General features: G+C 47.4%; 1 protein-coding gene across 1 annotated transcript; it reads right to left on the minus strand.

Annotated features, from left to right (window-relative positions):
- Positions 1-583: 583 nt before the first annotated feature.
- Positions 584-4,718, minus strand: actb2 (actin, beta 2). The gene is made up of 6 exons (XM_074696888.1): positions 4,561-4,718; positions 3,050-3,179; positions 2,326-2,565; positions 1,520-1,958; positions 1,253-1,434; positions 584-1,170 (listed from the first exon to the last, which is right to left on the minus strand). The coding sequence occupies exons 2-6, from the start codon at positions 3,170-3,172 to the stop codon at positions 1,027-1,029; spliced, it is 1,128 nt and encodes a 375-aa protein (XP_074552989.1). The 5' UTR covers positions 3,173-3,179; positions 4,561-4,718; the 3' UTR covers positions 584-1,026.
- Positions 4,719-15,692: the final 10,974 nt, after the last annotated feature.

Genomic DNA, 15,692 nt, shown 5'->3' on the forward strand with positions numbered 1-15,692 from the left:
ATTTCCATAGCAACCTTTATTGGTTGTAAGGGTCATTTTTTATGGTACAGTCTAACAAACGTCAGCATTTTTCTGACTTTTATCAGAGAGTTAGGTGGCTATCATGGAGCTTTCTGCCTGTTGTTTCTCCAGCTATGAGACATGTCCGTGAGCACCAATGCCGATCAACATTATGATCAGAATAAATGACACAATCCTCATAAACTCTCTTGATCTGCAAAGGCTGAGCTGTCACTTAGTGATGAGATGTTTTAGCAACACATGGGCTCATTCTGAAATCTGAACACTACATGATAAAATTCTAATTTCTACATACCACACAACTTAAGAGTGAGGTGTTGACTGCAAGGACTGTAAGGAGGACAGAGTCAGGGGTCATGTCGGAACACATGTGCACTTTATTGGGATTGTTTAGTCAGTGTACAGGTTGGCCCCACCAGTCTGGCACCCCATGTTACCCCATCGCTTCCAGACCCCTGCCCCACCACCCGCGGATGGACCTCCATCAGGGGGTAGAAGAGGTCACGATCGGGTTTGCATAACAAAAACAAAAAAAATTAACAGGACCAAGATATTTTTAAGGCTGAAAGTACAAAAAAACCCCAGACATAATTTACATACAAGCCATACTACAACCATGTTTAAGTATGCGCCAACCACTGGGCAGCCTTCACAGAGGCAAATACGTGTCTGAACAATGCAGTTAACATTTGGAATCATGTGTCTGAACAATGCAGTTAACAAACATTTGGAATGACTCAAAGAAAAACAAAAGGTACATTTTTAAGTCCCCAGATGCAACTGCAGAACACTGGGGTGCTTTAAACCTAGCCAAAAAACATTACTCCTTCACTGTTCCAGTTTTTTTATAATCCTGAGTCAAGCGCCAAAAATAACTGAAGCCATGCCAATGAGTTGGTGATCTAGGCTCTGCGCCTGAGAGTATGAAATGTGTGGTGTGTGTGTTTTGCACAGAGCTGAAGTTGTTGGGCATTTGGTCGGGTAAGGGGAGAAGGAACAGTCTGTTTAGAAGCATTTACGGTGGACGATGGAGGGGCCGGACTCATCGTACTCCTGCTTGCTGATCCACATCTGCTGGAAGGTGGACAGAGAGGCCAGGATGGAGCCTCCGATCCAGACAGAGTACTTACGCTCTGGTGGGGCGATGATCTTAGGAGACAGGACAAACATGTTAGCGCACTGACGATTTGTTTAAGATAACCTGCTAACACTCTGCAGCAGCTCAGCTCACCTTGATCTTCATGGTGGATGGTGCTAGGGCTGTGATCTCCTTCTGCATGCGGTCAGCAATGCCCGGGTACATGGTGGTACCACCGGACAGCACTGTGTTTGCGTACAGGTCCTTACGGATGTCGACGTCGCACTTCATGATGCTGTTGTAGGTGGTCTCATGGATACCACAGGACTCCATACCTAAGAGCAGAAACAAGACGCTGATCAGAGAACTGGAGGGAACACACAGAGCAGCATCTAGAGTGTGTTCAGGGGACAAACATACCGAGGAAGGAGGGCTGGAAGAGCGCCTCTGGGCAGCGGAACCTCTCATTGCCAATGGTGATGACCTGACCGTCAGGCAGTTCGTAGCTCTTCTCCAGGGAGGAGGAGGAGGCAGCGGTGCCCATCTCCTGCTCGAAGTCCAGGGCAACATAGCACAGCTTCTCCTTGATGTCACGCACGATTTCCCTCTCAGCTGTGGTGGTGAAGGAGTAGCCGCGCTCTGTCAGGATCTTCATGAGGTAGTCTGTGAGGTCGCGGCCGGCCAAGTCCAGACGCAGGATGGCGTGGGGCAGGGCGTAGCCCTCATAGATGGGCACTGTGTGGGTCACACCATCTCCGGAGTCCATGACAATACCAGTGGTACGACCAGAGGCATACAGGGACAGCACAGCCTGGATGGCAACGTACATGGCGGGGGTGTTGAAGGTCTCAAACATGATCTGAGGAAGAAGCAGAGAACAGGTCAGTACGAATCACAGCAGAGAGCATCAGCCTGGGTACACACTGCACTCACTACATGCAGCAGAGTGAGCCTCACAGGCAAGTTAGTAGGAGTGCAAAAAGTCATCATCCACCACACCTGTGCATGTCAGGTAACTTTTTACTAACTCAGCTAAACAGACAGAGAAGCACACAGTCAAAGACCTGCTGCTGAGAGGGCATAGGAGAGAGACCATCTTATAGGAGAGAGGTCCTGGGGGAGAGGGGAGGAAGGAGCAGGTGAGAGAGGGATGAAGAGGGCTAAAGGGGAAATGAGGTAACAGTAAACACTGATGTTCTGTGTCTGGACTTTGAAGACATGCTTACCTGGGTCATCTTCTCCCTGTTGGCTTTGGGGTTGAGGGGGGCCTCTGTGAGCAGGACAGGGTGCTCCTCAGGGGCCACTCTCAGCTCATTGTAAAAGGTGTGATGCCAGATCTTCTCCATGTCGTCCCAGTTGGTCACAATTCCATGCTCGATGGGGTACTTGAGGGTCAGGATACCTCTCTTACTCTGGGCTTCATCACCAACGTAGCTGTCCTTCTGGCCCATACCCACCATCACTCCCTGTGGGACACATCAGTTCATGAACACACATGCAGACACGCACACATGTATGCAATACAGTTGGCTCAGTTACAGGAACACAAATGCGCTTAGACCCGAGGGTTAGTCTAACTCTACACTAACTGAACTGTTTTGTTTAATCTCAGGACATCCCTGTGGGCTGGATGATTAAGGTTATTTTATCACAGCACACGTCTGTTAGCATTAACTACAGGATCCCTTCATGTTACTTTTATTTATTTTTATTGAGTTATTACTTCTGAACTGTTTTATTCAACTGTGAAGTGACCCTGAGTTTCAGAAAGGAGCTTAGAAATAAAATGTATTAATCAAACACTTATTTCTTGAGTGTAAAGTGTGATATCAGCTGAAAAAGTAATCTCATATTCAATAACGAATTTTGACATTACTTTACATTCTCCAATATCTTGAGCATCAGTCTCTGATGTCACCAGGTCAAGTGTGTGACAGGTAAAAGACCCACCTGATGCCTGGGGCGGCCAACGATTGAGGGGAAGACAGCACGTGGGGCGTCGTCTCCGGCGAATCCAGCTTTGCACATACCGGACCCGTTGTCAACAACCAGTGCAGCGATTTCATCTTCCATGGCTGAACTGTTGGAGAAGAGGAACAGTTACACCCTCCAGTCTCACATCCGCCCCTCACCAAGCTCTCACTTCCTCTGCAGCAGTTCACAAGACCAGCCGCTGGGTGGAGCTCGCGCGACACATTCCGACCGGGCCAGACAAAAGGAAGTCGCGCTGCGTTCTATCATTACCATATAAGGGCATGTTCGGTTTAAGCAGCTTCGAGGATACCGGCGCCATAGCGCGCGACCAGAGCGAAATGGCGTGCGGCAGAGCGACATAGCGCGCGGCCTGAACTACACTTCAAGGGAAAGGAACGCTCAACGCTAACTGACGCCGCAGCACAAGACCACTCCCTCTCTGCCGTTAGCTGCCCCCCTTCTCACAAAAAAAAGTCAATTTCATAGGTTTAAACACACAGACCTCCGTCTTAGTATCACTGCGTCACTATCAGCCTCTGCTGCACTTACGGCCCACGGCCCGCTGCCCGCCTCCCACATCCCCCGCCCTGTCTCTGCCTTTACACAGGCTGCTAAACGAGAGACTGATTAAGCTACATAATGAGTTTACGTGACTCATGGAGGTTACAGGTCCCTGACTGACGCTCCACTTCCTGGAGGCCACACCTTTCCTCACACTGCAGGATTTGTGGTTTCCTCTGCCTCCTGCGCAGAAAGTCAGAGTTCAGAGCAAGACAGGTGTTTTCATTGATAGTCATATTGCCTCTTTGAGGCCCTGAATTCTTATCTCAGGCCTCTTAGAAGGGCTCAGAGGTTATATAAGTGTTTGTTTTAGGATATTTAAAGAGCTGAACTGAACAGGCGTGTCCGTGAGAACAAAGATCAGGATTCTAACAGTTGAATTCCGAATGGCTGAGTTGGCATAATGTGGCTAAGCTAGTAAAAGTAGGTCACACCCCGCCGCAGCGGGCACAAAGAAAAGCTGGTTTCAGACCTCCCAGCTCAAAGCTCACCTACACTGCCGAAGGAGGCAGATGAGCATGTACACTTCACTATTTCACTCATATACACCATGAAAAGCCCCGTTTCAGTCAGTCTGTAGCTTCACCGTGTTTATCATACGCCGGATGACTATTCAGCAAAAAGCACCGGTTAGCCTGAGGTTAAACCGTTAGCAGTCTCTGCTCTACACAGGTTAACAGAAGACACAAGGATGATGGCTTCTGTCCCAGGCTGTAAAAAGGGCTGAACCTAATGAGTGCAAAGGTTTGACAGGACAAAGAGCCTCGTGGTCTACGCCATCTCTCCCATTCAAAACGCCCTTTCACAGAGCACTGTAGTCCGTGACACACTGACTCATGTTCGCTCGACAAACACTTCTGAACAACAGGTAAGCTCTCAGTGTGTGTCTCTGTGTGTGTGTGTGTGTGTATGTGCGTGCGTCTTACCTTTGGGTGGGGGGCTTTTCGCTATAAGGGAACTGCTTTCAGGCAAATGATGTCCCGCACAAGCTGCGTGTGACGGCGCTCAGAGTGAATCCGTTAGCTGTGGGCGCTCCGGTCTTATACCGTGTCCGCTGCCCGGCTCGAGCCATAAAAGGTAAACTTTCGGAATACTGCGCTCTGATTGGTCCAGCGTCATGCACTGGGGCACGTCGCGTGCACAGTGTGCTGCACTGGGCGCTCGCGATCTGAGAGAGGGAGACGGGGGGCGATAAGAGCAGAGAGGGAAGAAATACAGAGAGCCTTAAAATCCTAATCTCACATTCTCTATCATCCACAGACTGAGGTAGGTCTACACCTCCAGATCTGGGAATAGGTCCTCCATGCACCTGTTCCCAGTGTTTAAACATGCGACCACTGGCAGCACACAGGACTCCTCCCTGACCGGCCTCCATCCACCATACTCCACACTACACACACACTCTAGCACACACACTTACTCCTCAGCCTCCTCACTCCATCCTCTGTCCATGCTGCCTCCATGTTTGATGTTCACATTAGCTGGGTGGAGGTGCATTTGAAAACTAGCTGTTACCTCAGTGAAGCCCGGGGGGCAACATCTGTTTACTTAAAATGAAGCCTATGCAGAAGTGCTGAAAGTTGCTGTTCATCGAGAATCCGCTTGAGTCTGCCTGCAGAAAGGCCTGAAGTCACATACAAACCCAGTGATAAAAACAGACTTTCTCTGCATTAAAATCATATTTACAGTCTGGTTCAAAAAATGGCTTGGGTCTAAACCACTGTTTTACTATCAGCACACACTATACAGTGAGTGAATTTATTTCTAACTAGGCATTTTAGAAGTTATGAGGATTGTTTGATTGTCCAATCAGAGACTTTGCTCAGGTCATGTGACTGCAGGTGCCCTTTAGCTGTTCGAAAGGAAACTCACAGCCGGCGTCATATCAAATGTGGCTGTGTCCATGGATTGGCTTCATTTCATAGTATCAGTAACGGACTGGTAACATTGTGGATGCTATGTCCATGTTTTATACAGTCCATGGTGAAGCCGCTGCATCCCATCGCAGACACAAACACACACACACGCACACGCACACGCATGCACGCATGCACGCACGCACGCACGCACACACACACAAAAACACACACACACAAAAACACACACACACAAACACACACAGGCTGTGGTAGGCCCTGTCTTGGTTCTGTCTTGGTCTCGGTGCTGACTGTTTGAATGTTAGGTTAGGATCAGCTGTGAGAGTCTCAGTGTGAGGGCGTGGTGTGGTCTCAGAGGAGGATCACACAGGCTGCTGGTCAGGTTTGGTTCTGGATGAATTCAGATCATTAATGTAGACTAAATAGGAGGATCAAAAACATGCTAACATGTTAGCAAACAGCTCTTTGCTCAGTCAGGTAGAAGAACACCTGGTAGCATTGATGACATGTGACCTCCTCAGAGACCCTCCAGGTCAGAGTTTTTACCTGCTGTCACTAACTCTTATCACACACCTGTTCTCTGTTTGTGAGTTAAAGGGGGGCTGGACTTGTGTTTGTATCAGACTCATGAGCCCAGTGATAGGTTGTCTGCCAGGCTTCAAATATCTGGAACTGTTGTTAAAAGAATATACAGTATATGTGATGTGGTTCTTCTCTCTCCTGTCCTGACTGTTCCTCTGTCTCCCCCGTGCTGAGCACAGACTCAATGTGAACGTTATAACAGTTCAGATTAAAGAGCAGTGGTTTGAAGCCTTTTAAAGCTTTAACTTTGGCCACAGACTCATGCAGAAACATCTTCTCTTCCCCATTCACCACTTCCTCTTCCTCTCTCTGTCTAAGCTGCACCCATGTCTTCTCTTCCTTGTCTTCATTCATGCACCTGAGCTAACTTTAAAAGGACATATATGAATGTATGGTGGAGCTCACACAGCACTGTGACACTGCAGCATGTGAAGCAGCCTGTGTTTTATTGTGAGCCTCCTTTTAATGTGTTACTGTTCACAAACACAGCTTTTTAATGATGTTTCAGTGTGATCCAAAGCAGAGTGTGTTAGTTGGTCCCAGGTCAGCTGGGCCCTCCGAATCTGCACAACCTTTAACTCTTATTGTGAAGGGCTGGATTTCAAACCTGGTCCCTGGACCCCTTCTGGTCTTGCGGAGCAGGAATGAGGGAGGAAAGGTGGCCCTGTGAGCGCCTTGAGGAATGCTGAGAGGATTGTTCCAACTCCATAACGCTCAAACGGATTGACCGAGGACAGGCCGAAATATTTAATCCAACCTGAAGGGAGTGCCTTTCTCTCTCTCTCTCTCTCTCTCTCTCTCTGTGTGTGTGTGTGTGTGTGTGTGTGTGTGTGTGTGTGTGCGCGCGTGTGTGTGTGAGTATAACCTGGACTTTGGACAGAACAGCTTTTGGAAGGCATTTTCAAAACCTGACCCTGGATGTCCGTATGTAATAAATAGTGTCAGTGAGTCTGTGTATGATAAACATGAGTGTGTTTTATAGATATATAAATGACATAGGTGTGCGCTGGCTCTTTTAATGGAGTGACACTCTAACTGGAGCAACAAGTGGAGTGCTTGGAGGAAAGGAGTATAAGAGGCATTTGTGCTGAAGATAAACTTAAACAGAAGCCCTAGATGCAGTTAGTTTAGTTTAGCTTAGCACAGACAGAACTGAGTTCAGTTCAGGAGCTGCATTCTTCTTCAGGGACTAACAGCATAACAGTACCAAACCACCTCTAGATGATCCTTACAGACAGCAGAGCATGCGTCAGGTCTGCAGGTCTGAGAGCTTTCTGTGATGCTGCTGCTCAGAGTGTTTGATTCATTCAGATTCCAGGGGGTTAGCTGTTATCTTACCCATTGTGCAGGACCTGTGTCCACCGCCAGAAGCTTTAAAGGGATAGTTCAGTTTTTTTGAAGTGGGGTTGTATGAGCTCTATGTGACCACTAAGGACATTCGATATAGTAGAAAGTTGTCTCCTCTACCTCAGTAAGACACAAACTTTAATCGATGGTGACGAGGAAATAGACGCTAACAGGGACAGACGGTACCAAATTCAAAGGCTATTTTCTCTGCCTACAAGAACTAAAATCAAAAAGTAATACCACAGTTTAAGAGTACGATACATAAAATATTTTTTAAGTGCATTAAGTCTTCGGAAATATAAACATTTATCCGGACCTAACTAACTCATGTGTCCTTACGCGCAGCGCTAGTGCGCTCAGTCCCCCCTCCTCCTTCCAGCTGTAGGGAATGTAAACAAGCTACGCTTCGAGCGCTGGTTTTAGCCTCGTGTAAGTTTGATCAAGTATCGTAATTCTTTTGTTTGTACTCTAAGGATTGTGAGGCAGCGTAGGAAATTCAAAATGAGTGACTATGACAGCGACGATGAAGTTTCATTCACTTTGCAACCAAAAGGATACCTACATAAACAGAAGTAGCTACACAGAGCTGTTACAGATAGCGACTGAAAGGAATACAGAGGAAACATCCACGGACATTAGAAATAGAAATAGAAATAGAAATAGAAAATACTTTATTTATCCCCAAGGGGAAATTCAGGAGTCACCGCAGCATTTAAGAAAACAAAAGTAAGAAAGTGCATAGAAAGTGCAAAAAGGTCCATAAGAAATCAGATGACGACATCCCGTCCACCACTCGTCCACCACTCTCCAGCCCAGCCAGCCTCCACCTCCACAGGGTCCAGGACTGAGCCTCCCCAGCAGTCTGTTCAGTCTCTGTCTCCTGGATCCTGTCTGCTCACAGCAGGCGAAGCTCCTCCAATGTGGCGCCGGCGTCCGATGTCAGCTCCGTCAGCCACGTCCGTGAACAGCACGATGCCGCTGGGTTAGCATGGCTAGCTCGTCCATCCCTCCATCCATCCATCCCTCCATTACATCGAAATGCTGAGTGTTACTGCTGCCACGACTGTTGTTGTTGTTGTTGTAGCTGTTACAGGACACTCCAGAATTCAGAAGAGCAGGGAAATCTGTGTGATGAGTTATACAGACGGCTTGAGAGCCAGCAGTGTCCTCTAACTCAGACAAATCCTGAAGTGTCTGTAACCAAGTTCCACTCGTGGCAGCAGTAACACTCAGCATCCATGGGCATTGAGTCACAGCTCAGACATTTACACCACTGAGTATTTCCAACTCTGTCTTGATGTCCAGTGTCTGCAGATGTTTCCTCTGTATTCCTTTCAGTCGCTATCTGTAACAGCTCTGTGTAGCTACTTCTGTTTATGTAGGTATCCTTTTGGTTCCAAAGTGAATGAAACTTCATCGTCGCTGTCATAGTCACTCATTTTGAATTTCCTACGCTGCCTCACAATCCTTAGAGTACAAACAAAAGAATTACGATACTTGATCAAACTTACACGAGGCTAAAACCAGCGCTCGAAGCGTAGCTTGTTTACATTCCCTACAGCTGGAAGGAGGAGGGGGGACAGAGCGCACTAGCGCTGCGCGTAAGGACACATGAGTTAGTTAGGTCCCGTTAAATGTTTATATTTCCGAAGACTTAATGCACTTAAAAAATATTTTATGTATCGTACTCTTAAACTGTGGTATTACTTTTTGATTTTAGTTCTTGTAGGCAGAGAAAATAGCCTTTGAATTTGGTACCGTCTGTCCCTGTTAGCGTCTATTTCCTCGTCACCATCGATTAAAGTTTGTATCTTACTGAGAAAGAGGAGACAACTTTCTACTGTATCTAATGTCCTTAGTAGTCACGTAGAGCTCATACAACCCCACTTCAAAAAAACTGAACTATCCCTTTAAGGCACCAGCATGACCCTGCCCCTCAGTACATCTCTCAGTACATCTCTCACTACATCGCTCAGTCTCTAAGTACATCTTTTGTTTCGTCTTTTAGTTTGTCTCTCAGTACCTCTCTGAGTACATCTTTTAGTTAGTCTCAGTAAAGATCTTAATATGTCTCTCAGTACTTCTCTCAGCACCTCTCTCAGCTCGTCTCTGAGTATGTCTCTGAGTATGTCTTTAAGTACATCTCACAGTGCTTCTCTCAGTTTGTATCTCAGTTTGTCTCTCAGTACATGACGGTACGCTCCAAGTACTTTTCTCAGTTCATCTCTCAGTATAGCCGCGTTTCCACCAAGCAGACCGGTTCGATTTGTCTCGGTACAGCACGTATTTTGTGGCGTTTTCACTGACTCATCCTGGGACGGATCCCCAAATAACCGAGACGAGCCGTCCCACTTTTTGGGATCCTTTCGTATGGGTGCCAGACTGAACCGATCCATTCTCGGAAGGTGATGCAACACACTGCAGACCGTTGATTGGTCAAAAGAATCGTCACTTACCCCGTGACAGCGGCTGCATTGCTCCTGGCGGCACACAGACTTCTCTGAAACAAAGCTTGATTGCACTTTGTATCAAAGAGCTACATGCCAATCAGACAAGACAAAAAGCTGCATGTCTTCCATCTATGCTCTTTGTTTGTGTCGCGATTTATTACAGCGGGGTAAGCTGTGTCGTGCTGCTACGGCGTCACACTGTTGTTCAACAGCTGCAGCTTTCGGCATCCGGCTTACACGCCGCCTACCACAAGAGGGCACAGTTTTGCTGTGGAAACGCAAACGGGGTCAGGTTAAACTGTACCAAAACATGCCAAACCGTACTGAACCCAACCAGACTGCTTGGTGGAAACGTGGCTTATGTTTCCCAGTACATTTCTCAATACATATCTCAAGTTGTCACCCAGTACGTCTCTCAGTCCATCTCTCAGGTTGTCTACCAGTACATCTCTCATTATGTCTCTCTGTATGTCTCTGAGTACGTCTCTGAGTACGTCTCTGAGTATTTCTCTGAGTATATCTCACAGTGCTTCCCTCAGTTTGTCTCTCAGTGCATCTCTCAGTTCATCTCTCAGTATGTCTCCTAGATAGATAGATAGATAGATAGATAGATAGATAGATAGATAGATAGATAGATAGATAGATAGATAGATAGACAGATAGATAGACAGAAAGATAGATTGAAGCTTTATTGTCATTGTACAGAAAATAACTAAATTTCGTTAGGCAGCATCTCTCAGTAGCAGCAGCAAAATCATTCAAAAAGGCAACAAAAATAAGGTGCAAGTCAAATCAAGTGTTCACATAAATAGTTATAAGTGTGTAGAAAATATAAATACACATAAATTATGAATAAATAGACTGTACAAGCCAGGTTTCTTGCAGCTGCCCTTTGGGCTGGAGGGTAGTAGTTGTGTGTGTGTGTGTGTGTGTGTGTGTGTGTGTGTGTGTGTGTGTGTGTGTGTGTGTGTGTGTGTGTGTGTGTGTGTGTGTGTGTGTGTGTGTGTGTGTATCTGTGTGTGTATCTGTGTGAGTGTGCGTGTGTGGTGGTGGTGTAGGTTGTGGTGGTGGGGAGGTCACAAGTCCCGCAGCAGTCTCTTAGCAGCCATGAGGAAAAAGCTGTTCTTCAGCCAGTTGGTGCAGGCTCTCAGAGTTCTAAACCTTACGAAGAGGCTAGGGAATAGAGAGTGCCCTGGATGAGCAGGATCATCCCAAATCTTTTGGGCCCTTCAGAGGAGACATTTGGAATTGATCTCCTCCACGTGTGGGAGTGGGGAGCCAATGATCCTCTGAGCAGTCTTGATGACTCGCTGCAGTTGTTTCTTCTCAGGCTCAGGCATACCACACTGTGCATCTGTAAGTCAGGACACTCTATTGTGCAGTGGAAGAATTTTTTGAGCAGACTTGGAGGGAGTTTTTTTTCTCCTCAGCATTCTAAAGAAGAAAAGACACTGCTGGGCTTTTTAATAGTGTGGTTAGTATTCACAGTCCAGCCCAGGTCCTCTAAAATGTGCAGGCTGAGAAACTTGAAGTTTTTGATTCGCTCCACTTCTTTCCTGTTGACAGCCAGGCCTGAGTAGTCGATATTGACTTCCTTTGTCTTCTTGGTGTTGAGGTTGAAGTGGTTGTCGCTGCACCAGGCCGCAGGACGCAGCCCTGGGGAAAACCAGTGTTGAGGATGCTGGTGTAGGATGTGGAGGTGCCCATCCTGACATATTGGGGTCTGTTAGTCAGGAAGTCTTTGATCCACAGATAGACAGAGGGAGGTTCCAAGCTGCAGTGTCTGCAGTTTGTTGACCAGTCAGCTGGGGCTGATGGAATTAAATGCCGAGCTGCAGTCAACAAACAGCATTCTGACATGTGTCCTGGGGCTCTCAATATGGCTGAGGGCAGAGTGGAGGGTAATAGAAATTGCATCATCTGTGGAGCTGTTGGCCCTGTAGGCTAACTGATGTTGTTCAAAGCCAGGTGGGATGTGGGCCTTGACATGCTGCAACACCAGTCTTTCCATACATTTCATGATTACTGGTGTCAGGGTCACAGGCTTGTGATCATTCAACACTGTGATGATGGAGGATTTGGGCATGGGAACTATGGTGGTGGCTTTCAGGTAGGTAGGGACTGAGGCTTGCTGTAGTAAATGGTTGAAGACAGTGGTAAATACACCAGCAAGCTGATGGGTACATGACTTCAGCACCCTCCCTGGTACTCCATCCAGCCATCTTGCTTTGCTGGCATTGATGCTTTGCAGGACCCTCAGTACCTGGTATTGTTGGATGGCCGGGGGCTGGTCGTGTTCTGAAAGTGTCAGCTGTGTGTCCGCTGCCTGCCTACTTTCCTCCTCAAAGCCTGAGAAGAAGGTGTTTAGCTGGTTTGGTTTGGGAGAGAAGTATCGGTGGGGGAGGGGGTGGAGTGGCATTGTCTGTTAAGTTCTGTATGCCTCTCCACATGGAGCGGGGGTTGTCTTTCCCTGAATTTGACCTCTATCTGCTCTCTGTATTTTGTTTTAGCAGCTTTGATACTTCTGTTCAGGTCCCCTCTAGCCCTTCAGTCGGCCTCCCTGTCTTTGGACCTCAGCGCTGAGTCCCTGGCCTGGAGTAGTGTTGTGATGAGGGTGTTGAACCAGGGTTTTTGATTGGGGAATATTTTCACCTGTTTCCTTGGAATGACATTGTCCATGCAGAAACTGATATACAATAGTACGGAGGAGGAGTGGAGCTCAGTGTCTGATTCCTCAAAGAGCTGCCATGTGGAGTCCTCAAAGCAGTCCTGCAGGGACAGTGTTGTCTCCTCAGTCCAATACTGCATGGTCTTGTATTTTGGCTTGGACCTGCCTTACCATGAAGGCTTGTAGCCAGATGGAAGGAACAGGGAAAGATGGCCTGAGTGTCCAAGGTGAGGGGAAGGGCGTGCTTTGTAGGCTCCAGGAATACTGGTGTAGACCTGTTCTAGTGTTCTGCCCTTCCTGGTTTTAATGTCCACATTCTTGTAAAATCTGGGGAGCACAGTTTTTAAATTGATGTGGTTAAAATCTCCTGCCACGATGTAAAAACTCTGGGTGTTTGTTCTGCTGCCTGCCAATGCTGTCATGCAGCCTACTCATAGCTACGTTAGATTGTGAATGGATGTACACAGTACAAACTACAAACACCTGAGTGATTTCTTGGAGAAGATGAAAAAGGTCAGCATTTCAGCAATAAAAACTCCAGGTCTGGACAGCAGTGTCTCTCTATAATGGCAGTATGTATGCACCCGCTGTTAGAACGGCAAACCGTGCCGTGCTTAAGCACACTTCAGCCTTAAAGCACGTTTCGAATGGCCAGTGTGACCGCAACCATCCCGTGCTTGAACACGATTCACTTCTCTGCTTTGGCACGCTTTGGAGAGGTGGGCTTTGGCACGGTTTACTTCATGCACGAGCACAAGCACGGAGACAGCGCGTGTGATCTATGACATATAATCACCGCAAGCACAAATCTCGACAATCATTTTAAATGAAGCGAGGATGTTGGAGGGCTGTGTTGGGTGAAAACGACTCACCATAAGTTGAAAAGTCTCCCTAGTCATTGCAGTGTGTTTCATTGTGCTGACTCTGATGAGATCGCACTTCATGTAAACAGATGCATCACGATGACGTAGGCGGGCAATGCGCATGTGTGATACCCACTAAAGTCTGGTTCATATAGGGGTAGTGTGACTGCTGGCTGTACTCTCCAGCTGGGGAACAGCGCTGCAGGGGTGGGGGGGTGGCAATCATGCTTAAGCACGGCACAGTTTGGATGGCCAGTGTGACCGTGTCCTTAACATAGACACACACACCCTCCTCTCGTCTTACTGGAGTCTGATGTGCAGTGTACCTGGAAGATTGTGCAGCTAGCTATCTCCATCGCTGTGTCCGGGATGTTTTTGTGCAGCCAGGTTTCTGTTATTACCATGATGCAGCTGTCTATCCTGTTTTTAATGTCCCGTAGTTTCATCTCCTCCATCTTGGTGAGTAGGGAGGGAACGTCGGTGAGAAAAACTGTTAGTTTCTCAGTTCGTCTTTTAGTAAGTGTGTCAGTACATTTCTAAATACATCTCTCAGTATGTATCTCAGTGCTTTTATCCGTTTGTTTCACACTATGCTCCCAGTACGTCTCTCAGTTAGCCTTTTAGTTGTCTCTCAGTACTACTCTCAGTATGCCTCCAGTACGTTCCCTTTTTCCTCCTCCTCCTCATTCTCCACCCTCTCCTCATTTCCTGCACTTCCTCCATTTTCCTTCCTTTCCTTCCTGTCCTTCCTCTCTTCCTCCTTCTTCTCCTGCTCCTCCACTTCCCCTTCTCTACCTCCCCCTCTTCCCTTTCCTTCTCTTCTCCTCTTCCTCCTCCTACTCCACCTTCAACTCTTTTTGTCCTCCCTTCCCTCCTCAACCTTTACCTTTTCCTTCTTCTTCTTCTCCTCCTTATCCTTCAACTCTTTTCCCTCCTCTGGCCAATAGGTTGTTTGCAGTATCATTGATCTGCAGGTCACCGTGGTAACGGGCCAGTTACCAGCTGTGTTTTGTGTGTGTGTGTGTGTGTGTGTGTGTGTGTGTGTGTGTGTGTGTGTGTGTGTTGTGCCTGCCAGCTGGCTTGCTCGTGCTCTGATTAGATTAGCTTCAATTTAAGGCCCAAATGGATCCTTACCTCCTGCCACTACTCTCTTTCTCTTTTACACACACACACATGCCCCAGACACACACACACACACACACACACACACACACACACTGGTCAACTTCTATTTCTCTGTTTTTCATAAACACTATCCTCCACTTATCTTACTTCCTTTTGCTCTTCTCTCTGATTAGCCCAGAGTGCAGCACGAGGTGCAGGATTTGTGTGAGTTTCTTCCCAAACTCTGGGTTGGTAGTGTCATGGAGGGTAACCATAAACCAACAAAGGCATGTTAGAGGACAACCCACAGAGCTGCTGAAGACAGAAACCGTATTTCCACCAAGCAAACCGGTTTGGTTTGTCTCAGTAAGTACGCATTTTGTGGCATTTCCACTGACTTATCTTGGGACAGATCCCCAAATAACTGAGACGAGCCGTCCCACTTTTTGGGATCCTCTCGTATGGGTGCCAGACTGAACCGATCCATTCTCGGCAGGTGGAGCTACAACACTTCAGACTGTTGATTGGTCAAAAGAATCGTCACTTACTCCATGACAGCAGCTGCATTCCTCCTGGCAACACACAGACTTTTCCGAAACAAAGCTTAATTGCACTTTGTATCAAAGATCTACATGCCAATCACAGAGAAGATGAAATGCTGCATGTCTTTCATCTACGCTTTTTGTTTACTGTGTCGCGTTTTTCTTCTTCTTTGGATTTATAAGCGGGGTAAACTGTGTCACGCTGCTACGGCGTCACACTATTGTTTAACAGCTGCAGCTTTCGGCATCCGGCTTACACGCCCCCTGCCACAAGAAGGCACAGTTTTGCTGTGGAAACGCAAATGGGATTGGGCGTAACTGTATCAAACCGTACTGATCCATAAACTGAACAGAACTAGACTGCTTGGTGGAAACGCGGCTAGAGAGAAGGGTTAAGTTTAAGGAGGGGACAAGCTGAAGAGGTCACACTGTGGGGAGGGACCTTTCCATCTGTGTAATAAACCCTGAAACTCCCCCTCCACACTCACACACACACACACACACACGCACGCACGCACGCACGCACGCACGCACGCACGCACGCACGCACGCACGCACGCACGCACGCACACACACACACACACACACACACAAACACACAAACACTCCTTATTCATCCCCAGTA

This window comes from Halichoeres trimaculatus, unplaced genomic scaffold, assembly GCF_033239565.1.
Source record: "Halichoeres trimaculatus isolate MK-OKI-2021-1 unplaced genomic scaffold, fHalTri1.1 fHalTri1_scaffold_20, whole genome shotgun sequence".
In the NCBI taxonomy this organism is placed as follows: Eukaryota; Metazoa; Chordata; class Actinopteri; order Labriformes; family Labridae; genus Halichoeres; species Halichoeres trimaculatus.